Source organism: Neoarius graeffei, chromosome 1 (genome assembly GCF_027579695.1).
Source record: "Neoarius graeffei isolate fNeoGra1 chromosome 1, fNeoGra1.pri, whole genome shotgun sequence".
NCBI classification, from domain to species: domain Eukaryota; kingdom Metazoa; phylum Chordata; class Actinopteri; order Siluriformes; family Ariidae; genus Neoarius; species Neoarius graeffei.
The window spans coordinates 29,262,608-29,288,156 of record NC_083569.1 but is presented as its reverse complement, the minus strand read 5'-3'; the positions used below and the strand labels follow the sequence as shown (position 1 = coordinate 29,288,156).

Here is a 25,549-nt window from a genome sequence, read left to right as displayed (position 1 = left end):
TGATAAAAGATTGAATTCCAGTCTTGTAGAGCTCAGAAAAAAGTTTTCTGAAATCATCTTGGACAAACAGCTGTTCTCTGAAAACATCGTTTGCTCCCACATGTACAACGATACGCTTAATCGTTTTATGCTCGGACATGAGTTTCAAAATGCTGTCTTTGGTGTCAGAGATGGATGCATTTGGAAGACAACAAATAATCATCTCATAACCTTTTAATTGTCTTACAGTGGAATCACCAAGAACAAGGGTTGTGGGATCAGGTGGTGTTACGAGCTGCTTTTTGCCTCTTCTCACAGCTCTTCGATCTTGGTGCGATCTCTTTTTACTATGTGTTTGTCCACTTGACAAATCCTCTTCCACATCCCTGAGGCATTCAAATTTGTTCTGAAGCTTTATGGGCTGTGGATTTTCCATAGGATTGTAGATCCTATTGTAATTTGTAGAACGAGCTGGTGTTGAAGTAATTACTCTTCTGTTTTTGTTTTTAGGCTTAGCACCCATCATTTGCCAGTTTTCAGTACTCACATTTTGTACAGCTTGAGTTATGAATTCTTCCACTTGGTCTGCAATGTCCTCAGTCTGTCGGAGCGCAATCTCTGCATTCTCAGCCACTGTTTCTGTACTCCTTTCCTGAGATATCGCTTTTAATTCGTCCGTTTTTGGCAGAGCATTAATCTTTGATTCCAGAATAGAAATCCTCTGTTCTAATTCCATGCATTTTCTGCAGGATTTTTTGCTTCCTGGCATTTAAAAAAAAAAAAAAAGTGGAAATTAAAATTAAATTTAAAAGCTTATAAAGATGAAGAAAAGAGAAGAAAGAAAAAAAGTGGAAATTCAATGAGAAAGTAAAGTATAGAAATAAAGATTAAGAAAGCAGGAGCAAAGCAAAGAAGCGTCCTACTCGCTTGAGTAGGAGGAGCAAAAAAGCTCATTGGTCAGACATTTCTCTGCCTGTGTGCAATGGCTAATAAAGCTGTAAAGGTGTAAGAGATTGGCCCAGGCCACCTTACCCTATACTAGCTTTCTGCACCTCCAATACAGTTTCACTAACCTGATCCAGTGTTAAGTGCAGCTTAGGTTTCTCTTCATTAACGCATAAATCTTTCGCCTTTTACTAAAGATTTCCGTGGAGAGAAATGTTAATGAGTTCAGTATATTTTTGCAGGCTTTGCTCTGGCAGAGCTAAACGTTTTTAGTCAACAAATGTTAAAACCATTGATCTTTTTGCATTGAAGCATCTCCCACACGCCCCACAAAGCGATGTCTCTCTTCAAAAGGATCCAGCTGTTGGGGGCGGAGTCTAGCTGTGTTTACCTTTCTGGAGTTTAATATGTGGAAGTGGTATATTTAAAGCCGTTAATTACAGTAAATTATCATTTTTCCGCATTTTGACCAGGGTCAAGTGTAGTATTTAATCTAATCAATTTAACATTGATTTGTTCTCTAAACGAGAGCGTTATATCAAGCAGATTTTTTTAGAGCGAGGAGCTGTGATAGGAGTTCGGTCTTTCGGCTCCATATACCAACCTGATGTGGTAGTATTTCTTTGTTCTAGGAATTTTTTTTCTTTTTAAATGAAGCTGGTGAATGGGTTTTTTTAGAGTAGAGAATAAAAATAGGAATTTGGTCCTTTTATTCTACTCTCATATGGTATTATAGTAGATTTAGGAATAGTTGCCTTATTTAAAAAAAAAAAGAAAAAAATCTTTATTTTGCCTGCCCTAACTTTTTCCCTATTTTCTGGTTTTCTCCATGCTCAACAACACAGGTGTAGAATTGGGTGTGGGCGGTTTGGGTGTGGGCGGTATGGGCGTGTCCCTACCAATATTTCTGATTGAAGAAAAAAAATCCCGCCCCGTGCGCGGCACACAAAGGTGGAGTTAGCGAAAGTGGGTGGACGTCACGTGATGTCGTTAGGCGGCGCAAACAGTGACATCAGTGATCTTTTAAGCGGTAGTCTCACGACCCGAATAGTAAACAATAAACATGGAGGACATGGAGTCGTTAGTGTTGCTGGTCTTGGTGCTGTGGCTTGTTGTCACCGACAACGCCAACAGATACTGGCAAGAGCGTATAGATGAGGCGAGGCGCATAAGGCTTCAGAAAGAGAGGGAACTTCTTCAATTCCTTCTCAGTGAAGACGACGAGGACACAGACGATACAGACACAGACGATACGGACGACACAGACACGGACGATGGAACAGTTTCTGACACGGAGTTCGAGCTTGCTAGCAAGAGACGACGTGTAATGGTGAGCTAACAGTTACATTTCTAGCTTTCCACCCTGTCTCGTATAGACCCCTTTCACTGACGTCACCCGAAACCGGAAGTAAACAGACCCTGCGCCATATTGGAAGACCAACAAACTCGTGATTAGGGGGAAATAACGGCAGCGGTATGTGAACCCACGAGAATAAAGTGGAGTGGCAAACGACTTAAACAAACAAATCTGAGCTGTTTTATTTATGATTTATTGGTCCAACAGTAGACTTGAAAGAAACCTGTGTGAGACTTGGCAAAAAACTGTAGATATAATGGATAAGTCTGTGCATGATCTGCGGACACTTTGAGGTAAGCAAACGCAAGAAATTCAGATTTAAAACATGCTAAATTGGCCCCAAGTTGATAACTGTATGAGGAGCAAGCCTCCCAGACTTCTACAATTTAATAATAATAATAAAGGATGGTTTGGGGCTTGCTCTCCCTCCTATTATATAAATAAAGCATAGTTGTTGTGTAGGCATATATCATAAATACATATGTATAATTTGGATAAATTAACCTAAATTATGGATACCTTAATAGTAACAAAAAGTAGGGCTGGGGCTAACCGATTATTTTTAAAACGATTAATCGGACGATTATTTTATCGATTAATCGACTAATCTAACGACTAATTGGACGATTAGTCTAACGATTATTTTTCCGTTGTTCGATTAATAAAAGCCATTTCGTATCTCAAATAAATACCAAAAAAATCTTAATAATATAGTTTATTAAGCAGCACTGTTGTTTTGCACAGTAAAATAAATAATATAGAATAAAATAGAATAGGAATAAACAAAATAAAAAGGCCAGCCTGTTTCTCTTAAAGTTCAACAAAAATCTCTCTTGTACAAAATTACAAACAAAAAGTAGTGCAAAAACATACACTGTGCCGTGCACAGTACATCAACTCCTGAGTGCTTAACACAACATAACATAGAGCCTAATGAAGTGAAAGTGCCTTCCTTAACTGTAATTCTGTGAGCTTACAACATGCTAATGAAGAGTATGCAATATACTGTATATTGTTCTGTCCACTTTACTTATTCTCTCCTCCCTCTCATCACAACTCTTTACCCCTCCTACACCATCTACTTTGAATTGCTGTGGAGGAATGTGAGCATGTCCACATGTTCTTTGGTGAGGCTTGCTCTTTTTTTGGTCACAATGTTCCCTGCTGCTGAAAACAGACGTTCAGAGGGAGTGGATGTTGCAGGGGCAGCCAAATAAGATTTTGCCACAACAGCCAGGGCTGGGAACCTTGTTTCATTGTCTTTCCACCATTGGAGTGGGTCTTTGTCCTTTGGAATGGGTTTTTCCCCAAAGTACACAAGCACCTCATTCCTGACAGCATTTTCCCTCTGGTCATGGGCTGGGTTTTCATCTTCCAAGTCCTCTTCCTCATCTTCTGACCCAAGCAATGTGTCCAGAACAGACCTTGGCCTCTGTCTTGTTGAGTTATCAGGCTGGCCACTGGGGGAGTCAGGCTCTTCCCTCACTCGCACTCGTCCAGCTTCAAGTGCAAGGTGCTGAAGTTTGATTTTCACTTTCAAGATGTCATCTGTGGACAGGAACTTGAGTTTCCTGAATCTTGGATCAAGGGCTGCAGCAAAGATGCACATGGTGTTCCCGTCTTCATCATATGTAGTCTCAACCCTCCATCTGAAAAATAATTTGTACACTTTAAATGAAAGAAATCAAATGTGCTTCAAGAGAAAGAAGCAGAATCAATAACTCTACATGATAGAATCACAATGGGAAAAACACTGCAATATGCAATGCAAACTGGGAAAGTTTAATTTATATTCTATTTTTTTATGGTTACATTAATCATTACTTTACTTATTATCTTTATTCTGTTTTTTGGTTTGTTTTTTTTTAATTGCTTCTTTTTTTGTACATCACTTTGGTCAACTGTTGTTGTTTAAAGTGCTTTATAAATAAAATTGACAGACATTGACATATATTCAGTTATTTCACTATTAGATATTTAAAGAGCTGAATAATTAAACTAACCTTGAAGCAATCTCTGCTGCGGCTGTGGTCTGGAAGTTGGCTACTGGAGCACACTCAAAGGCTGTCTGTGTGGACTTCTGTAGTCCTTTCACCAGTGGAGGCAGGACGGAGACTGTGACGTATGCCTCGCCACTGAGGAAGACAGTGGCTTGCTCAAAGGGCTCAAGAGCTTGATGCAGGTCCTCTAAGATGCTCCACTGCTCAGCCTTTAGATCCAGGTAATGCTTTTCTGTCTTCGTGACCTCTGGGTCAGAAAGGGTTGCTGTTATAGGCCACCGCTGCTCCAGAAGACGTTTGATCATATAAAAAGAACTATTCCACCTGGTAGGTACATCTTGGGACAACTTGTGTTGCGGTGTGCCCATCTGCTCTTGCTTGATTTTCAGTTTGAGGGTGGCGACCTCACTGCTGTGAAAGTAGGTGACAAGGCTCCTTGCTGCCCCAAGTGCCTTGCTGATGCGGGGCTCTTTAAGTGCACTGTTAACAATCAACTGGATGGTATGGCCAGCACATCGCAGTGAGGCAACACCATGCTTCTCCTCAAGGATTCTAAGAGCTTTCACAACGTTCGCTGCATTGTCGTGGACAATCGCCTGGACATCGTCATGGAGAGAAAAGTCAAACTTTTTAGCAACCTCCTCAATCCAGAGAGCAATGTTGTCACCTGTGTGTCTGTCATCAAGGGGCAATGTGCAGAGAACGAATGAGACCATCTCCCACTTCTCGTTAATGTAGTGGCAGGTCACTCCAAGGTATGCCTCTGTACAAATACTCGTCCAGGCATCGGTGGTGAGAGTAATTTTTGAGGACCTCTTCTTTAAGTTTCCCTTCAGATCGTCAAGAACACATTGATATGCCTTCTCCAGCTGCTTGGTAAACCACCACCTGGAGGGACATTTGAAGCCTTGGCAGGCATATTCGATCATATCTACGAAGGCCTCACCCTCCACCAGGGACAAAGGCCTCATGTCTTTGATGATCACCTGAAAGATAAAGAAACTAATTATTATAACAACACAGCACAGTAATGTTGCTTACAGTGCAAGATTATGTATCCATGCATGTATGTATGTATGTATGTATGTATTTATTTATTCAATATTTATTTTTATTTATTTATTTATTTATTTATTGACAGTGTTCAAACAAGGACATACAGAAAAAGGCCAAGTCAACAAACCTATAACATTGCAAATAAATTGGGGCACAATAGCCTAAATGATATCAGGCCAATCATTTCCCTCCTAAAAGATGCTCAAAGCAAGCAAATAATTACTCACTCTCATGATTTTTTTGCTGAGTTCAGCTGCCTTCTGTGGTGTGCACTGCGCCTCTTTCCCAAGATAGGTTGACAAGGTACTTTGCTTTGTCCTGAAAACACAATAGCAATGCATATTAAAACAACAGTTGACAGTGGGACATATTAAATCTACTCTAGTCTTAAACTCATTGCACTTCTAGGCCTATGGCATGATTAGCTTGCTTGATGACTAACGTTACTTTTAAAGTAACGTTAATGTCAAGTCCAACAATGCATTTCATGTTCTAAAAGTTTGTAGCCTACTGTATCCACACAGTAAAAAATGTACATAGCCTAACGTTAATGCATCTCATACGAGCCCTACCACACTTGGATGTAATGTTAATTTTAATGTTTTCAATGCTCATAAAACTGATTCATTCATGACCACTGCGCACGGCCCTTGCCTGGACATTGTTTGGCTCCGTTTGACACTGGGCCTGGCGAACTAACGTTAACATAGTGAATCATGACAATAAGCTGGCTAACGTTAATGTTACCTTTCACCTGTAAATGACCACAACATGAGCTCTCTGTCTAAACGTAGTTTGTTTGTGCCGGTAGCGGCCAGGCAGAGCTGTATTCTGCAGCCGTAAGCTAGCTGCCATTCCAGCCAACAATAAATGCCAATACAATCGCATGGATAGTTAGCTGGCACTACAGAAATGCTCACAGCTCAAGCTGCACAACACACTACACAAAAGTGAAATCAACTTAACGCTAACCAAAGTTAGTAGGCTACTTACTTATTGTTGTCCCCTCCACGAGAGACAAGGGGGTGTCTCCGCTTTAGATGTTCCAACATCGCCGTTGTGCTGGTGTGATATGCCAGTTCGATTTGGCAAAGACTACAGATGACGATGCCTTTGCGTTTGGTACTGAGTTTAAAGTATTCCCATACCTTCGATGACCTCGGCCGAGCAGTTTTCTTAGGGCTTTTTTGCTTTGAGGAGGTCGCCGTTTCCTTCTCCATTTTGCCGAGTGCCAACTTTTTGTTTTTCTGACTCACGTGTGCGTGGCGATACGTCGACGACTAAATATGACGTCGACGATATTTTGATGTCGACGTCATCGACGCGTCGCTACAGGCCTAACAAAAAGTATTAATTTTTCAACTGAAAAGATATATTATTAAAAGAGAAATATCAACAAGATTACCTTGGCCATAACTATGTGTAGGTTATTCTTAACAACAGCTGTAATATCACAAACCAAGCCACTAACAACATAATTGTAAGCCTGTAGCCCTTTGTAGGCCTTCAAGTCATCAGCAGTGTAGGCACTGGGTGTAAACAACAAATAGTTTACAATGTCTGGGTAGCAAACAGATGGCAGAATTGGTGTCCGGTCCTCCTTATGTTTCCATTCTCCCTTGCCCCGAGTCTTATCATATGGGTCAAACCCATCAATCACAGCCAGTTTCTCCACATACCGTGCCCTTTCTGCAGCTGGTAATGTACTCACATAACCCGAATTATCATCCATCGTGTCACTTTACTCTCGCTCGTACTTTGTTTTATATTGTGAGTGCATGTACTTGGTCTTCCAATATGGCACCTAACAAAATCTCGCAGCGCGGTGACGTCATGCGGTAGCCCTCTATAGAGGGCTATCGCGTGACGTCACCGTATCGCGAGATTTTGTTAGGGCGCCATATTGGAAGACCTCAAGTACATACATACTCACAATATAAAACAAACTACGAGCGAGAGTGAAGTTTTTATTTATATATCTTTGAATTATTTGGACATGGGGAAAAACTATATTTAAAATCCAAAGAGGGATGGAGGGAGGAAAATTAAAACAAAAGAAAGAAATGAAATATATAACATAAATGTGATAAAATTTAAGGATGTTTTTATTCAGTAAACATTTTTAAAAAATGTTCTACAACACTCTAGCCTAGTGACTTACCAGTAACAAAATGGTCTGAATATATTCTGTACTGTTGTAGATTTGAAGTATTCAGATCCGCTCTGCATAAAGCAGCTAAATACTCTCTCTGTCTCCTGGCAGAAAGCTCCTTGGTTTGCTCCCCTTGTGTCTCAATCACAGCTGGTATTTTGTAGAAAGACTTCTTTTCACCTTTCCCATCAGCTTTGTTAGAACCCTAACACAGCACAAAAGTTTACCATTGTAGGTTGTTTGATGAACCAAGTGCATGAAATTCTAACGAAAACACCCTCGTCATTAGACACACTAAATGTGTCAGTGGCTGGCTGTAATAAACGCAGCCAAGGGACCAAACCATATCGCTTCCTTTCAGCAGGCTTCAGGGTTTTGAAATAATCTGCCATGTCCACAGATCATGCACAGACTTATCCATTATATCCACAGTTTTTTGCCAAGTCTCACACAGGTTTCTTTCAAGTCTACTGTTGGGCCAATAAATCATAAATAAAACAGCTCAGATTTGTTTGTTTAAGTCGTTTGCCACTCCACTTTATTCTCGTGGGTTCACATACCTCTGCCGTTATTTCCTCCAATCACGAGTTTGTTGGTCTTCCAATATGGCGCAGGGTCTGTTTACTTCCGGTTTCGGGTGACGTCAGTAATATCCCTCTATAGCGCAACAACATTGTAAATCGGCGTGAAGTACTAAAATGTGTTGTGTTGTGTGCATTTCAGGCGGTTATTGGAACACGCCGCACTCCTTCAGTGTGATCTCTCACTGGTGAGGTCCATGGTGGTGACTTGCTGTGCTCTTCACAACCTATGTGAAAGTCATGGTGAAAGATGCGATACAGAATGGGACCCTGCAGCAGTAGCATTGCCACTGCCAGGTGTTGCAGGACCACAAGAGGTTGAAGAGGAGGGCAGAGATGTTCGGGAGGGGTTGATGCGTTACTTGTTGTCAAACAGTTAAATGTGAATGTGAAGTAACACTTCCTGTATGTATATAGTAAAATTTTTGTTATTGCTGATGATACCTGTGTTGCAGTTTTCCTGCCCTCTCCTCAGTGATGTTGTCCACCCACTACTTGCGCATGGAAACAGCCCCTGTTATTTGTAATGTGCCTTCAATCTTTGAATAAAACACCAATGCAATAGATCCATCTGCGTTTTGATTTCAGCTTTTAGTGACATCGCAACATATTTGGTTTGTCTCATAGTGCAGCATTCACGATACACGAAGAGGCAAATATCAAGTGCACATATGAAGCATTGTTTTCATGGTCAAGTTTTCACCAGCTGTAACTGTTGGAGTGTCAGAGTATGTTTACAGACAATGAGCATCCCATGATCTCATAAACCCATACTATGATTTTCATTACAGATGTAGGTCTCAATTACTTGTATGTACATGCAATCTTGGTCATTCAATATTTTTATGTAATAACTAATGCCTCCACATCTTCAATTCTGATTGACTCGGTGCCTCTGTGATGGTCTTTAATCATGTATATTTATGTTGGTAGTCAAAGCTGCCATTTTCCGGCGCTTATGAAATGCATGTGTAACATGCACATTATCACATACTATCTCAATTCAAACATACATACAATGATATTAAAACATATTCTACACAAACACTTTGTATTTTGTCCCCTGGGCTCATTACAGGGGTCGTTCATAACCCTGTGGTCAGGTTACTGGAGTCAGGTGAAGTGTGAGGGCCCCCCTTTGTCTACTGAAGATGATGCAAATGACACATTACAGGGACATTAGGCTGGTTCATTGTGAGTTAATCTAACAAATCCATAAAAATCAGGATAACAGATGAAGAAAATACATGGATGTAGACAAAAAGAAATTTAAGCAGAATAACTAGGCCTATAAAATTAATAAAACAGACAGGATAAAAATATAAATAAATAAAAGCTAAATAAAAAATAACCTCAGCAATGCAGATGTTATAACCCTGGAGTCAGGTCACCTGAGGTCAAGTGTGAGCCACACCACCCCTTTTCGTCTACTGAAGATGATGCAAATGACACATTACAGGGACATTAGGCTGGTTCATAGTGAGATTGGTAACCCTGAAGTCAGGTCACCTTGAGGTCAAGCGAAAACATGATGAAGAAGAAACCTACCAATTGAGCTGCTAAAATCATGTCTAGAACAAGAAATAAGTTGTTGTCTTTGCATAATTCTCCAACTTAAGTATGGGTTGAATGTTTTGGGGTTGTAAATGACACATTACAGGGGTATTAGGCAGGTTCATTGTGAGATTGATAAGGTCAAGCGGTCAGGTCACCTGGGGTCCCCCCTTTAAGTGATGGATGGTTCATTGCAAGATTCAGAAACCTGTTGTCAGGTTAGCTGGGTTCATTGCCACATTATGAACCAGGTCAATACATTTATGACACAAGGCATTTTGTTTTTTTTCTGTAAAAAACAACTGTTTATTAAAACTCTCACCAGTGACCATAACACGTGCAATTAAAAATAAGGCGCAAAATTTAAGTGATTCAAATGACACAAACATACAATAACAACGAAACACAACGACGATGGTGAATAGTGCAAACTATATACATGGGCATGAGTATGAACTATATACAAGTGCGTTGTGCAATAGTCAGTGGACTATGCATTGTGCAAAGGCAGTAGTCAGGGATCAGGGAACCCAGAGTCAGGGGTTTGTAGTGCCACTACAGCTGCGATGTCCGGTTCCTGTCAGCCATCGCCTGCGCCATCCGGTCCAGCACCCCGAGTAGTGCTTGCCCAAAGGCTTCAGACTGAGCTGCCTGGTGGCTTCGTGCAGCGAATTCTAACTCCCTCGCAGCATGGGAGTCTTCCAACATCAGCTCAAAGAGGCGTTCCCAATGGGCCTCACGCCGGGCCTCACGCTGTTCTTGCTGGGCCTCACGCCGTGCCTCACGCTGTTCGCGCTGGGCCACACGCTGCGCCTCATGGCGTTCGCGCTGGGCCTCTGCGGACGCCTGCAGCTCACACAGGACAGTGCCCTGTTCCTGGAATAAGCTCCTTTTCCTCTTTCCTAAACAATGGAGATATTCAAAGAGAAACATATAAATGGGGGTCAGTAGACATTTTTCATGCAGTGATTCCTTTGCAACCAGTGAGACCATGCCAAACATAATTTAGGCTGGCCAGCTCACTTTTGTTAGAGATTACAATGCTCTATGTCTTCATGTTATGCCTGATTTTCTACAGGAGTGGCAGAGTGTTTCTGGTGGTGTGACTGGGTTTGATTTGAGTACCCAGAAGTATTGTGATCACTTGTGAAGTGGCTACTGTTGAAATGCGTTGTGTTGCAACCCAGAATACAAGTCAATGGAATTGTACACGTAAAATTATTCAGGCAATTCGTTGTGACAGCAAGACAAGATGTATGTTTAGTTTGCACATACCAGCGTGAGGACGTGGAGCGCTCACAGCCAGCACTTGCGGTTCCGACGCCGGTGTCGAAACTCCTGCAGGCGTGGAGTCTGTGGACGGCGAGGGAGGAACGTTTTCAGACTGTTCCGAGGTAGGCGCCAGTTCTGAGGTAGACGCCAGTTCCGAGGCGGACTCCTCCTCAACCAAGTCTTTGGGGGGAGAAAAAAAGGTGTATGAAAATAAGGCAGAGCAAAAGACACACACGTAGTTCTCACATGGCAACACTGCAATACTGCTTGATATGTAGTATCCTCTGCATTCGTTGTTGTGTTAAAAACCGCACCAACATGTAACAGCTATTGCTAACTCAAAATGGCAGAGCAAAAGACACACACGTAGTTCACACATCACAACACTGCAATACCACTTGGTATGTAGTATCCTATGCATTCGTTGTTAATGTGTTTAAAACCGCACCAAGTCTAGCAGCTATTGGTAACTCAGAATAACTGAAACGTGACTTACCATTATCTATCGCCTCCAACAAAGACATTGCGGTGTCAAGACCCATGTCCCTCTGGTTCGCCGGACGGTGGCCATAGATAGCGTCCATCTGATCGTACCATTTCCACCGCTTGTGGCTAGCCCCACTTTGTCCGTTGTGGTCCTTCACTTACCTATATTCACTCTTCAGTTTCTCCAGTTTATCCCGGCACTGAACCACGGTGCGGGGATAACCGTGTTCCGACATCAGCCAGGATATCTCCTGGAACACCTTCTCATTACGCGTAGCACTGTCGAGATTTTTCTGAATGTGCTCCTCAGCCACAACACAGAGAAACATCTGTGTCTCCACGATGGACCACTGGCTGGCCTTTCCTCGCTTGGGTTAGTCTTCCATCTTCTAGTTTTCTGATCTTCTTCTTCTTCTTTGTCGTAATTCTTCTTCTTCCGGGTTTACGGCGTTTACAGATGGTGGTTAAAGATCCCAGCGTGCTTGCGGAGTGTGTGTGGGCATGTGAGGACACTTCTCCTCACCAATCAGTGCACAGGGGACTGTCTCCTCACGCCCCTAGCCCCACTCGGCTCGGTTGAGCTCACTTCAGCCTCACTTCAAAACCGTGCGAGTTTTGGGTGCTGAGTAAGGCTGAAGTGAGCTCAGTCGTGCTGCTCTGAGGTAGTCGAAACGCGAGCCGTGTTGGGCTGAAGTGAGCTGAAAAAGGGTAGTGGAAAAGGCTCATAATAAAGGGAAACAGAGGTTGTACCTCCTATGTAGGCTGAAGCAGTTTCAGTTACCCATACAGGACCTGCTTATAGTCTACACATGTTTTGTACGACCGGTCCTGGAGTATGCAACACCCCTGTGGCATCCAGGCTTAATGAACAGCCAACGGATGAAGATAGAGAACATCCAAGTGCGTGCAACTAAGATCATCCTTGGCAATAACTTTCACAGTTACTCTGCAGCTTGTGAAGCTCTACGACTCCAAAAACTTGAGGACCGACATGTTACGCTGTGTCTGAAGTTTGCCCAGAAACTGTACAAATCTGAACAGTACAAACATTGGTTTCCACGACTGCGGGGAGAGATAAGTGGTAGGGAAACTAGACAGAACAAAAAACTTGATCAGTTGCCAGTTCGCACTGTACGATACTCTAAAAGTCCACTTCCTTACCTTGTTCAACTTCTGAATAGCACATTGTAATTGGAATGGCTAATCATGATGTTTTATTTTGTATATATATTTGTTTGTGATTTTAACTCTAAATATGTTTGATTTGTCAATATACCTTTTATCCAATGTACAGAACATGTAATTCAGCTCTTGGGCTGCCAAATATTCTTTGAATAAAACCCATTTGAACATTTGAACATTCTGCTTTTTGAGTTAGCAGTTGATCTAAAGCAGATCTGGCTGCTTCTAATTTCTTCAACACAGAACTGGAGAAAGACACTTTAAAATCTCTTTCCAAGATAGCAATGTCTTGTTCAAGCTCCAACTGTTTTGCTAATATATTCTTCCTCTTCGCAGTTGTGTAAAAAATGATAGACCCTTTGAGGAAGGCCTTGTCTGTTTCCCATACGGTAAAGGCTGAAACCTCAGGTGAATCATTTGTAGAAATAAAAAGTTCCCATTGATTTCCTAAATATGTCAAAAATGCAGGATTGCTAAGAAGAGATGGATTTAAACGCCAATGTCTAGATAAAGGGTCATAGTAAGGAGGCAGGCGCTCTATAGAGATTGATGAGTGGTCTGAGAGAATGCATGTGTTAATGGAGCAGGCTCTGGTTCTGTCAAGGGCCGATCTAGAGATGAAAATATAATCAATTCTAGAAAAAGAATGATGGGGATGTGAGGAAAAATGTGAAATCTTTCTCTCATGGATTAGTGACTCTCCATGTGTCAAATAACCCGAGGTCTGACCAAAGCTCTGTTGTTGCTTTTGCCATTTTTGATGACAAAATATTATTTCCAGATATTATTTGTCAAGATATTATTTCTTTATTGGTGACTTTGTTAAAATAATAAAGAAAAAAATATTTCTTTCTTTGCCCGACCTAACTTTTCCCCATTTCCTGGTTTTCTCCATGCTCAACAAGCAGCTGGACTGTTAGTCTGCAGTAATTCTTTCCCCTACTTTTTCATTAGACAGATCACACAACACTCAGCTTTTCCTTTTCAAAATTCAACAATCCCCACTCCCTACTTACTGACAGCTGAATCCTTTTGAAAAGAGACATCGTCTTGGGGGCGTGTGTGGGGGGGGGTCCATGCAAAAAGCTCAATATTTCTAACATTTGACCACCAAAAATGTTATCTATCTATCTATCAGAAATGCTCGTTGGTCAGACATTTCCCTGCCTGTTTGCAATGGATAATAAAGCTGTAAAGGTGTAAGAGATTGGCCAAGGCCAAATTACCCTATACCAGCTTTCTGGACCTCCAATACAGTTTCACTAACCTGATCCAGTGTAAAACGTAGTTCAGGTTTCTCTTCATTAACATATAAAGCTTTTGTGGTTTACTATAGATTGCTGCCGAGAAGCATATTAATAAGTTCAACTTTTTTTTTTTTGGAGGTTCTGTTCTGGCTGAGTTGTACATTTTGGGTGGTCAAGTATTAGAAATATCAAGCTTCTTATAAAGAATCTCCTCCAATCATTTGGTGTACCCCTGAGACAATATTTCTCTTCATAATGATTCAGCTGTGTTTACTTTTCTGGATTTTAATATTTGTAAGTGGTACATTTAAAGCTCTTAACTGCAGCTAGTTATTGCTTCTCTGCCTTTTGGCTAAGATCAAGTGTAGTATCTGTTTTTATCAGTTTAATATCTGATATGTTCTTTAAATAAGAACGTTATATTAAACAGGTTTTTAGAACATGGAGCTGGATTAGGGGCTTGCTCTTTCTGCTCCATGCATCAACCTGGTATTGCAGTACCTCCAGGAATAGTGCCCTTCTTGAAAAAAAAAAATCCTATGTCACTTTCATGTTCGATGTGTTTTCTGAATGATGATGATCAATTAAATTTATCATTTTTTTAGAGCAGAGAGTTAGAATAGGGGCTTACTCTTTCTGCTCTATACATCAACATGGCATTGCAGTAGCTCTAGAAATGGTGACCTTATTAAAAAAAATTACAGCCGAATTCTTTTGAAAAGAGACATAATTTTAGGCGTGCATGGGAAATAATTACTGCAGACTAATGGTCCAGCTGCTTGTTGAACATGGAGAAAACCAGGAAATGGAGAAAAGTTTTGGAGCTATACCAAAAGCTTGACATTTCTTATCTTTGACCACCAAAAATGTTCAGCTCCCCCAGAGCAAAGCCTGTAAAAATAAGTTGATCTCATTAACATTCCTCTCCACAGAAATCTTTAGTAAAAGGCGAAAGATTTATGTGTCAATGAAAAGAAACCTGAGCTACTGTACACTTAACACTGGATCAGGCTAGTGGCACTGTATAGAGTATTTTCACATGATGTCATCAAACCGAAAGTCAGCCATATTAGAGGCATTGGACACATGAACAGCAAAGCAAGCTTTGTGAATTTTTCAATAAACAAACCAAATAATGGTGAATTACTGCACAGTTTTGGGTTGCCACAATCACTCAGATCTTGAGAAACATCTGCACTTCTACCGATTACCTAAAATAATCAAAACTCAGGGAGAGGAAACCAGAAAATTGTCAGAGGAGTGTCATCATGTCTGGCTTTCCAAACTAAACCAGGATCTGACCGACAAAAATCCGCACAACATAGTGTGTTCAGTTCACTTTGTATCAGGTCTGAGTTTTTTTTTTTTAAGTTTTAATCAATGTCTTAAAATTAAGCATGACACCATATTTCTACTGTCTAGCCGTGATGGTGCTTCTGTATGTTCTCTTGAGAGTAAGCTAAAGTTAAAAATCACAATCAGCCATCTGCTGAGGTAGGCCCACAGGGGATGTGGACGCATGACCTACAGTATATCACTGTACATGTAATGTACACAGTACACACCTTTGCTTTCACCAGACATTTGTCACCAAATTTCCGTGCTTTTCATTCCCTGACCCAGCCACAGCACATCTGGTTATAGGCTTCTAGTCCCTTGAAACACTTCAGATCCTCAGCAGTGTATGGACTTGGCGAATAAATTAAATAGCTGATGATGTCTGGGTATATTACAGCGGGCAGCAATGCATTGTCTTCACTCAGTTTCTCTCCCATTTCATATTTTTCCAGGCTGTTGATTAACTGCAGTTTCCTGAGATAGTAGGCTCTTACACTGGGCTCTAGGCCTTCTACATGCTTTCTAGCAGCTTCTGTCTTCTTATTGCAAGTTTCTTTAACCAATACCATTACAAAAAATGTGATTTTTTTTTTCTGGATGAAATGCAAGCACTGTTTATGGAAATCATAACCACCAACATGGCACACATCCAGAACTTTTGTGTTTTGGTGATGTTGGTGAAAACGCTATTGGAGGTCCAGAAAGCTGGTATAGGGTCAGGTGGCCTGGGCCAATCTCTTGCACCTTTACAGCTTTCTTAGCCATTGCAAACAGGCAGAGAAATAAATAAGCCAATAAGTAAATAAAAAGAGAAGATAGGTGGTGTTGTGTGAGTTCTCTCATGAAAAAGTAAAAGAAAGAATTACTGCAGACTCACAGTCCAGTTGCTTGTTAAGCAGGGAGAAAACCAGGAAATGAGGAGTCAGACCAGATCAAGCAAAAAAAAAAAAATATATATATATACATATCTTTCCCTTTTAAACAAAGTAACTATTTCTAGAGCTACTATAATGTCATACAGACACATAGAATAAAAGAAACAAACCATAATTCTAGCTCTATATTTTTAAACACCTATTTATTATTTAGGAAGCATAAAATTAAATTGATTTACTAGAAAAAAAAAAAAAGAGCTCATCTTTTTTTAGTTTTAAACATGGGCACCATTCCTGGAGATACTGCAATACCAGGTTGATGCACGGAGCAGAAAGAGCAAGCCCTTATTCCAGCTCCCTGTTTTAAAAATCTGTTTAATATAACATTCTCATTTAGAGAACATATCAGATATTAAACTGATAAGAACAGATACTACACTTGATCTTAGCCAAAAGGCCGAGAAGCGATAACTTACTGCAGTGAACAGCTTTAAATAAACCACTTCCAAATATTAAACTCCAGAAAGGTAAACACAGCTAGACTCCGCCCCCAACAGCTGGATCCTTTTGAAGAGAGACATCGCCTTGGGGGGTCACAATATTTTGCTTCGTTGTGTTCCACCAAAAGAGCTCCATCATCTCTCCAAAGCCCAGACTTTTAAAATGTGAAGTTTAGAACTGTAGTAATTCATTAATAATAATAATAATAATAATAAAAAATTCATTTGATTAATTGCAAATATTGCATGTGATGATGAACTCATTCTACCAATTTGCAAATGTGTTTTATTGACTGTCGGGAGGGTGTATGTTCAGTGGCGGTTCTAGACCAAAATTACTAGGGGGGCCGTGGTGGGGCCAGTGTTTTTTCAGGGGGGCACATATGGACAAAAGATGGCAATATTTAAGCATTCAAAATGTTTAGTTTAGTTTATTTAAAACCAAAACAATTGAGCATAAATACAATGAGATAAACATTCTGTCTCAATAGCCTAAACATAAAATAAATTGTGCTCAATAAATCTTAAAACCATGTTTCTCTTTTTTGTAAAATAAGATTTCTATTTTTGCATACAATGAATCTTTTCTTCAGATGTGGCTGCACTGGAGTGTCGTCCAAGCACTTGCTGATATCTGGAGAAAGATGAATACAGTAAATATGAGAGTGCTACTGAGAACAACATTTATTTATCATTATTCATTTATTAATTTATTATTATATCTATTATTTATATTTTATATTTATTAATTATTATTCAGACTTCACACTTTCAGGGTAGGCTATATGAATTGTAGGCCAACACTGCTCACACACATGCACTTGTTCAACATCACAAACCTGATGGTGCTGTACTTGATATGCATGGTGAATCTGGTTGTCCCAATGACTCGTTGGGTTGTCCCTCATTCTGTCCCTCAATCTGATCCTGAATGTCTTCATCCTCACTCTCAGATTGCCTTTCAGATGCCTCACTTTCCACCTCTCCAACCACCACCTCTGGCTCTCTCTCCACCTCTGGCTCTCTCTCCTCTTTCATAATCTTCATCTTCCTTACTCTCTCTATGTTGCTTTTTGCCAACAGGGGCAAAAAGGACAATGTCCTTCTTGCTCCTTTCCATGATAGCCTACAGTAGGTCTATACTAAAAAGTAAACGGAGAGGAATGTAGCCTCTACATATCACAAGGCCATTCAAGTTTTACAAGAAGGTTAAACACTGTCGGTTATTTTACCCATTTCCCAAAAATATTAAGTTAGGCTACTTATTGCTGTGCAACGCACTTTTAAGAAAGCGCAATAAAACGGATTTATTATTGTAGTGAACAACAACAGTAAAACACGGATATGTGCAAACACTGACGTTACGAAACTGAATAATTTTCCTTACCTTCGCCTCTTTGCAGTAGCGTAGTCCTTGCAGGGCTGCAGCTGTTATCTCTCACATCCGAAGTTTACAATTCGCGCTGCTGCGGGTCTTTCTGCTGCAGGTAACAGTGTGCGTGTAGCGCTTTAAGGAGTCCGTGTAGAACACTCTGTCATGTCAGTTCCAATCTTCGAGCCAGCGCACGTCGAAATTAATAAAGCTTATTATCTGTTCAGCACAGGGGCCACAACAGGGGCCAGGAGCAATTTTACAGGGGCACTGGCCCCCGTTTAAAACCGCCTATGTGTATGTTCCTTTCCCTCATAAACGGCAGTAAAACCCATCCGGAGCCTTAAACCCTGCGTTCCATGAGGCTGCAGGGGGAGTCGCTCTCTTCTGGGGGAGCTGCAACTAGTTTAGAATGCGAGTTTAAGCTGAGATGTGATTGGTCTAACGGTAAAACAGCACGAGCGCTCGAGAACTTTTTGATACGTTGAAAGGTTACATTTTTACTTGGCAACAGAATGTATTTGAATTCTGATTAGTTGTTGTATCTGAATTCTGATTGGTTGTTGTATCTGAATTCTGATTGGTTGTTGTTATATTATTGCCCTTCTGTTGTTCATGTCGTAAAGTCAAGGAGCCTCTAAACCGATAATATTTAGGATTGTGATATTGAAATGACAATGGTTTTCACCCACCACATTTATCAATGCCCAATCATTCTTACGCTGTGATTGGCAAGATGCAAACGTTTCATGAATCACACGTGAACCCTGTCATACGGTGATTTCTACCCTTTCGATTGATAAATGAGAGCTTTTACATCATCCTCGTTAGTGTAGTGGACAGTATCTCTGCCTGTCACGCGGAAGACCGGGGTTCAATTCCCCGACGGGGAGGCTTTAGCAATTTATTAACAGGGGAATGTAGTGGTTCGCACTGTCGCCTCACAGCAAGAAGGTTCTGGGTTTGAGCCCAGCGGCTGGTGGGGGCCTTTCTGTGTGGAGTTTACGTGTTCTCCCTGTGTCAGCTCTGGTTAACCCCACAGTTGAAACACATGTAGTTAGGTGGTGTTGGGCTGAAGTGCCCTTGAGCATATATGTAAAATGTGTGTGTATATATGAGTGACTCACCACATTTCATGTCAATTAAATCTTATTAATGGTAACAGATCTAGATAAATCCAGTGACTATAGACCAAACTTTAATATGCCTAATGTTAATGTCAATTATGACTATTATAAATTGCCAGTGGTCGACCCTCTGATGATAATGTTCTTCTAATAATATTTTATTTCTTAGTTAGTAAAAGTCAGACAAAAAAAGTCAGACAAGTTCATTAGAATCTAACGTCTGGTCTGGTGATCTGACCTTGTCAGATATAGGGTCGTCTTGCTGCCGTCCAAAATAGTCCGCCATTCGTCCCTGGCGACCATCGTGACGGGCGATCCGAACTTTATCTCGGTGATTTTCTGATATTTTTTCTTCGTAGTTTGGCTTTCGCCATTTCCACCAACGGAACTTCATTTCATTATCTCATTCAAGAGAACATAAAATTAAGGACAAGCAGGCGATAAATGCAGAAGCAAAAAAACCCCAAACAAAATGGTTGAGTGTCGCAGGTTTTCTTGTCCTCTCGCGCTTATCATTAATAGTGCCATCTGTATGCTTTATTGGTAACTGCTAAGACATTGGGCGGGCTCAAGTGTGTACCACGCGGCGTACCAAATTCCGCTCGATTTATATGCGGGCTTGATCTGCGCGCGCATGCCACCGGCATTCACTCCAATCCCCCCGTTACACCGATCGGTGTACTGACCGGGGAATCAGCATATACTGCGGGGTACACACTTGAGTCCACCCATACAATGCCAGACACACGAAAAGCGGAAAGTCAACTATTAATTTTCGTCAACATACTGTAAATGTATCAAGTTATATATATTTTTTAACTAATCATGTGTAGTAAGGGCGAGTGGGAGATTTTTATGTTGTCAGTGGGAGGTCAGGAGGATTTTCGAAATGTTCCCTAAAGCGGGAGATCTCCCGCCCACGGCAGAAGAGTTGGAGCATCTGTATATAGATTGAGGCACTGCACTCTCAAAAGAGATGTGTTAAAAACAACACATATTTAACACATCAGCGTGTTTATATAAGGACAACACAGTTTGTGTTAATAAATGTGTTGAACTCTATAACACAGTAACTGTGTTGAACTATTTAACACACTAGTGTGTTAAAACAACACAGTTTGTGTTTTTTTTATTTATTTATTTAAATAAATAAGTCACAGGACTCACAGTCACAGGACTGTGCGCCTTACACACAGCACACACACCTCAGGACTGTGCACCTTACACACAGCACACACACCTCAGGACTGTGCACCTTACACACAGCACACACACCTCAGGACTGTGCACCTTACACACAGCACACACACCTCAGGACTGTGCACCTTACACACAACACACACACCTCAGGACTGTGCACCTTACACACAGCACACACACCTCAGGACTGTGCACCTTACACACAACACACACACCTCAGGACTGTGCACCTTACACACAGCACACACACCTCAGGACTGTGCACCTTACACACAGCACACACACCTCAGGACTGTGCACCTTACACACAACACACACACCTCAGGACTGTGCACCTTACACACAGCACACACACCTCAGGACTGTGCACCTTACACACAGCACACACACCTCAGGAATGTGCACCTTACACACAGCACACACACTTCAGGACTGTGCACCTTACACACAGCACACTCACCTCAGGACTGTGCACGTTATACACAGCACACACACCTCAGGACTGTGCACCTTACACACAGCACACACACCTCAGGACTGTGCACCTTACACACAGCACACACACCTCAGGACTGTGCACCTTACACACAGCACACACACCTCAGGACTGTGCACCTTACACACAGCACACTCACCTCAGGACTGTGCGCCTTACACACAGCACACTCACCTCAGGACTGTGCACGTTACACACAGCACACTCACCTCAGGACTGTGCACCTTACACACAGCACACTCACCTCAGGACTGTGCACGTTACACACAGCACACTCACCTCAGGACTGTGCACCTTCCACACAGCACACTCACCTCAGGACTGTGCGCCTTATACACAGCCCACACACCGCAATAATTTATAATGTGACTGTCACTGTGCAATACTTTATATGTGCAATACCTCACTCCATAATATGTAACACAACACATACACCTGACTGTGCACCTTACACCCCCCCCTTTTATTTTATTTATTTTTCTCCCCCTTCCCCTCTCTCTCTCTCTCTACACGCTGTTTGCACTGTTATTGGAGATGCTTTAAGCTCATTGTACATGTGTATAGTGACAATAAAGGCATTCTATCTATCTTCTATTCTATAATGGGGTGTAGGTGGGTGTGTGAGAGAGAGAGAGAGTGTGTGTTTGTGTGTGTGCGAGAGAGAGAGAGGGGGTAGAGAAAGAGAGAGGTATGAGTTTTTAAAGGCTACAGCCAGTACATTACTGAAAAGTCCTTAATCTCCAAATGTCCATTGTTCATCATAATCATATGAGAAAGAAAGTCCTACTTGAAAGTCTGCCTCCTCCACACGAACACATTCCTCAACAGAGTCAACAGCGGAGGTTGCAGACTCAGGCGATTTGAAAAAGGTAGTTAGTTTCAGAAGTGCAGCTGCATTCTTTTTGCTTTGTGCCCTTTTTTTCGTTTAGCGCAATCACTCTCAACTGCGCTTCATCTTGTTTACAGTTCCCTCTGCTTTGGTTTGAATTTCCGTCGCGCACCTGTCTACGTCTTCAGATCATGGACTAGTCCAATGTAAAACAATCAGGGTGTGTGTGTGTGTGCTGGGACAAATACTATATACACATGAATTCGATATTCTGATGCTATTTTGGTGTGTTTTTCCATTTATATCGTTGACTACTTAATATCAGAGACAAATTAAGATTACATATATATTGTTTGGTGTTTACCGTGACGGGGCTGACCGTTAGGGGCCCCCAAATTTTGGGGGCCCTAGGCAACCGCCTTGGTTTGCCTAATGGTAAGTCCGCCCCTGCGGGGCCCTACGCAACGTGCGTAATGTGCGTATTGGGTGAACCGGTACCTACACACACACACACACACACACACACCAAGACGATGTCTCTCTTCAAAAGGATCCAGCTGTTGGGGCGGAGTCTAGCTGTGTTTACCTTTCTGGAGTTTAATATTTGGAAGTGGTTTATTTAAAGCTATTGACTACAGCAAGATATCGCTTCTCGGTCTTTTGACTAAGATCAAGTGTAGTATCTGTTCTTATCAGTTTGATATCTGATATGTTCTCTAAATGAGGGCGATATATTAAACAGATTTTGGAATAAGAGCTTGCTCTTTCTGCTCCACGCATCAACCTGGTATTGCAGTATCTCCAGGAATGGTGCCCTTGTTTAAAAACTAAAAAAAAAGGCAAACTTTTCTTTAATATGTTAGTTTAATGCTTGTGCTTTCTATGTAAGAGTAGATGTTTAACAGTAGAGAGCTAAAAGTGGGGTTTGCTTTTTCTGTTCCATGTATCTGTGTGACATTATAGTAGTCCTAGAAAGAGTTATTTTGCTCAAAAAATAAAGAAAATTCTTTTTTTTGTCTGATTTTTCCCTGTTTTCTGGTTTTCTCCATGTTTAACAAGCAACTGGACTGTTAGTCTGCAGTCATTCTTTTTCTTACTTTTTCATGAGACACAATATTTCCTATCTTCTACTTTCTTTTTATTTACTTACTGGCTTATTTTTTTTTCTCTGCCTGTTTGCAATGGCTAAGAAAGCTGTAAAGATGCAAGAGACTGGCCCAGGCCACCTTACCCTATATAGACAGGGCTGAGCCAGGTAAAAACTGCCCTTTTTTCCTGTCAAGGTTTTCTCAACAGATTCTGGTACTTCAGACCATACTGATCAAATTAAGATTTTGCGCCATCTTGAAATTTGTTCAGAATCGAAGATGGCCGCCAGGATACCTAAAATCGGTCCTATGTGGGAGGAAATTGTCCAAAGATCTGTTTTTTGGCCTAAATTGATGATTTATGGTGAGAGAAATAAGATTCCATGGCTTTCAAATCCTTACCCAGTGTTTTCATCATGCAAATCCAAGATGGCCGCCGTATGCGGCCCCCTAAACTACAAAGTATCATATCTCCTGTTCTAGAAGGACTACAGCCGTAATTCTGGTGTCTATTCATAGGTTTTCATGGTCAGGGAATCCATTTCTGAAGGTATTTTGCAAATCTGACCATTTGGTCAATCAGAAAATCCAAAATGGCGCCCCACCATGGAGAAATGGTCTTGTGTGATTTGTGATCAAGGGACATAGTTTGTTGAATTCAAATAAATTGTGTGATCTTCTCATGTTCATGTAAGGTTTCATGTCCTGTTTCTGTGTATTAGATAACTGCAGGATAACTGGTTATCTCTAATTGACATCTAATCTATCTCTAATCCCAGTTTTTAAAAAACTAAAATCATAGAAATATCACCCAGTTCACAAATTTTAATGGGGATAAATAACTGTGATTTCTTTTCCAGCATCATCAGAGTCTCTGTGATGCTGTTGGCAGGCAAGCAATAGACTTTTGTGTAAACCACAGTAATGGCAGCAAAACCGCTTTTGAGCCAGGGAGCCAGTGACGGAGAATTGTGTGTTCTTTGCAATAGTTGCATTAAAGCGAAAGAAGATTTTTCCAAAGTGGCAAAAGATGGGCTGAAACGGTATTGGGAGTTAGCAGACAGGTGGTCAAGAATAGATAGCAGTTTGGATGAGGAATAATTTCTGCAGACCAGAATACGGATGTACAGCAAGCAGAAGGTTAAATCGAGTTCAGGGATCTTGCCAGATGAGAGCAGCGCTGATGAGCACATAAAGAGGAGTAACTTCCAGGCACAGATATGGTACCAGTGTCTGCAGCCAAATATAGAGTACCCATCCATCGACAGTGGCAGCGGTTGGGAAAGAACAGACGAGGGTATCCGGCCAATTTGGTTTACATGTCCACAACTGCCACCAAGTCTCTCCAAGAAAAAGACCAAGAGAAAGGATCAACAGAAGGGTAAGCAGTGTTTCTCTAATTTGATCTAATTCTTTTCAAATTCAAGAACAAAGTGCATTTACATTGAATCCAATGTTCTGTCTTGCAGGCTCAGCTGAATATGATGAAGATCTTGAGACAGTAGATGAGAGTGGCCCAGCTCGACCAAAGAGCAGGAAATCCTCCAGAAAACGACAAGTTTATGGTAGATAAATTTCTTTATCCAGGTCCAAGTCAGTTCTTTTCATTTTTCTTCTCTTAAATTTTCACCTTGCTCAAAATGTTAACATCACTTTCAGGTTCAACTGATTGTACAGATGAGACCCTGGAAGAGAGTGAACCACTTCATGAGGAACAAAGCGAAGGAGAACATGCTTCAAGAACTGGTGACGAGTGCTTTGGTGACGATGAAACGTCTGAAACAGAGGATACAGATACGGAGAATATTTCTGATAGTGACATTTCTGAACTTTTAACATCTGAGAGTGATGACTTTACTGATCTTGACATTAGTGATTAAGGAGACAGTGCATATTCATAGTTAACAGATGGAATATCCCAAAAGAATGGTGTACTGAATACTCAAGGGCCTTTGGACTTTTAATAGGACAGCAATGTTAGGGCTATTTTGTGCATAAGGTGTCCTATGATTACAAGAGCACTGAATAGACATTACCCACTTTTTGTTTTTTGTATCAGTTGAATCAACAGGTCTTGAGTATGGTTGAATCAACAGACTGCAGCAATAGCCCCAATCAGGGGCGTATCAAGCTTTCCAAAAGTGGGGGTGTTCTGGAATGGGGAAGCCATATCATTAGAAATCGGTTTATGGCTATATACATGCCCGGCGTGTACACTGTGATGTACTGTCAATGACCGATATGGAACTTTTTCATACCCATGGTCCATGGATGCAAATGAAAGGGAGGACAGCAGAAAGCCTATAAATCTAGCTGACTTCAGCCAAGTTCTGCATTTCATGCAGAGATCTATCATGTTGGGTTTTGGTGTTGTTACTGCCAGGGCTATGTAATTATTCAGTAAGTGAAGGCAAAAAGTATTGAGTGATAATTCTAGGTAACAGGATACTGTTCTATAACAGAGATGTCAGTATTGCTGCCTACACTGGTATACACTGATATAAACAAAACCAAAAACTTCACATAGCCCAAGAAGTCATACACAGTGTATAGATCATACACCATCATGCATAACAGTTTGGACTGGGATCGCTTTGTGTGAGCAGGAGGCATGGCTAATCAGTTCATGTTGGAGAAGCGCAGCATCCTGGAAGGACCTCTTTAGTATAGCATTCAAATAAGACGGGGCAGTTCCTGCTTTTAATGTCTTTAATTATTCAAACTCGTGTACAAAACTTGTTTGCATCATGCATTACATCAGGTTTAATGCATAAAATTTGAAAATGATGCAATAGACTACACATACAACAAACACTTAATGGCCAAATAACATTACTGTACAACAATTATTGAACATTCATTCGATTTGAAATGCCTTTAAATCTCAATTGAAAAACTCTTCTAAAAAGTGAT

General features: G+C 41.1%; 1 protein-coding gene, 4 non-coding genes and 2 pseudogenes across 5 annotated transcripts; 4 read left to right on the top strand and 3 right to left on the bottom strand.

Moving 5' to 3' along the window:
• The first annotated feature begins 1,070 nt into the window (after positions 1 to 1,070).
• Positions 1,071 to 1,185, top strand: LOC132899181 (U5 spliceosomal RNA). Its single transcript, XR_009656657.1, has one exon. It is a non-coding gene; the product is annotated as a U5 spliceosomal RNA (small nuclear RNA).
• Positions 1,186 to 1,376: 191 nt separating this feature from the next.
• Positions 1,377 to 1,547, top strand: LOC132898575 (U2 spliceosomal RNA; annotated as a pseudogene).
• Positions 1,548 to 3,062: 1,515 nt separating this feature from the next.
• On the bottom strand, positions 3,063 to 6,515 carry LOC132887158 (E3 SUMO-protein ligase ZBED1-like). Its single transcript, XM_060922623.1, has 4 exons — positions 6,331 to 6,515; positions 5,565 to 5,655; positions 4,285 to 5,267; positions 3,063 to 3,930 (listed from the first exon to the last, which is right to left on the bottom strand). The coding sequence occupies exons 1-4, from the start codon at positions 6,387 to 6,389 to the stop codon at positions 3,360 to 3,362; spliced, it is 1,704 nt and encodes a 567-aa protein (XP_060778606.1). The 5' UTR covers positions 6,390 to 6,515; the 3' UTR covers positions 3,063 to 3,359.
• A 7,628-nt stretch (positions 6,516 to 14,143) lies between these two features.
• LOC132897094 (U2 spliceosomal RNA) lies at positions 14,144 to 14,334 on the top strand. The gene has a single exon (XR_009656240.1). It is a non-coding gene; the product is annotated as a U2 spliceosomal RNA (small nuclear RNA).
• A 349-nt stretch (positions 14,335 to 14,683) lies between these two features.
• LOC132896049 (U5 spliceosomal RNA) lies at positions 14,684 to 14,797 on the bottom strand. The gene has a single exon (XR_009655918.1). It is a non-coding gene; the product is annotated as a U5 spliceosomal RNA (small nuclear RNA).
• A 1,505-nt stretch (positions 14,798 to 16,302) lies between these two features.
• On the bottom strand, positions 16,303 to 16,493 carry LOC132897024 (U2 spliceosomal RNA). Its single transcript, XR_009656221.1, has one exon. It is a non-coding gene; the product is annotated as a U2 spliceosomal RNA (small nuclear RNA).
• A 5,699-nt stretch (positions 16,494 to 22,192) lies between these two features.
• On the top strand, positions 22,193 to 22,369 carry LOC132897255 (U2 spliceosomal RNA; annotated as a pseudogene).
• The last annotated feature ends 3,180 nt before the right edge of the window (positions 22,370 to 25,549 follow it).

What these genes read in the sequence shown, in the direction of transcription:
- LOC132887158 (XM_060922623.1), bottom strand. Translation starts at nt 6,389, where the DNA reads ATGTTGGAACATCTAAAGCGGAGACACCCCCTTGTCTCTCGTGGAGGG. An exon ending in TCAGCAAAAAAATCATGAGA is followed by an intron (nt 5,268 to 5,564) that starts GTGAGTAATTAT and finishes TTTATCTTTCAG; the next exon opens with GTGATCATCAAAGACATGAG. An exon ending in GCAGCAGAGATTGCTTCAAG is followed by an intron (nt 3,931 to 4,284) that starts GTTAGTTTAATT and finishes ATTATTTTTCAG; the next exon opens with ATGGAGGGTTGAGACTACAT.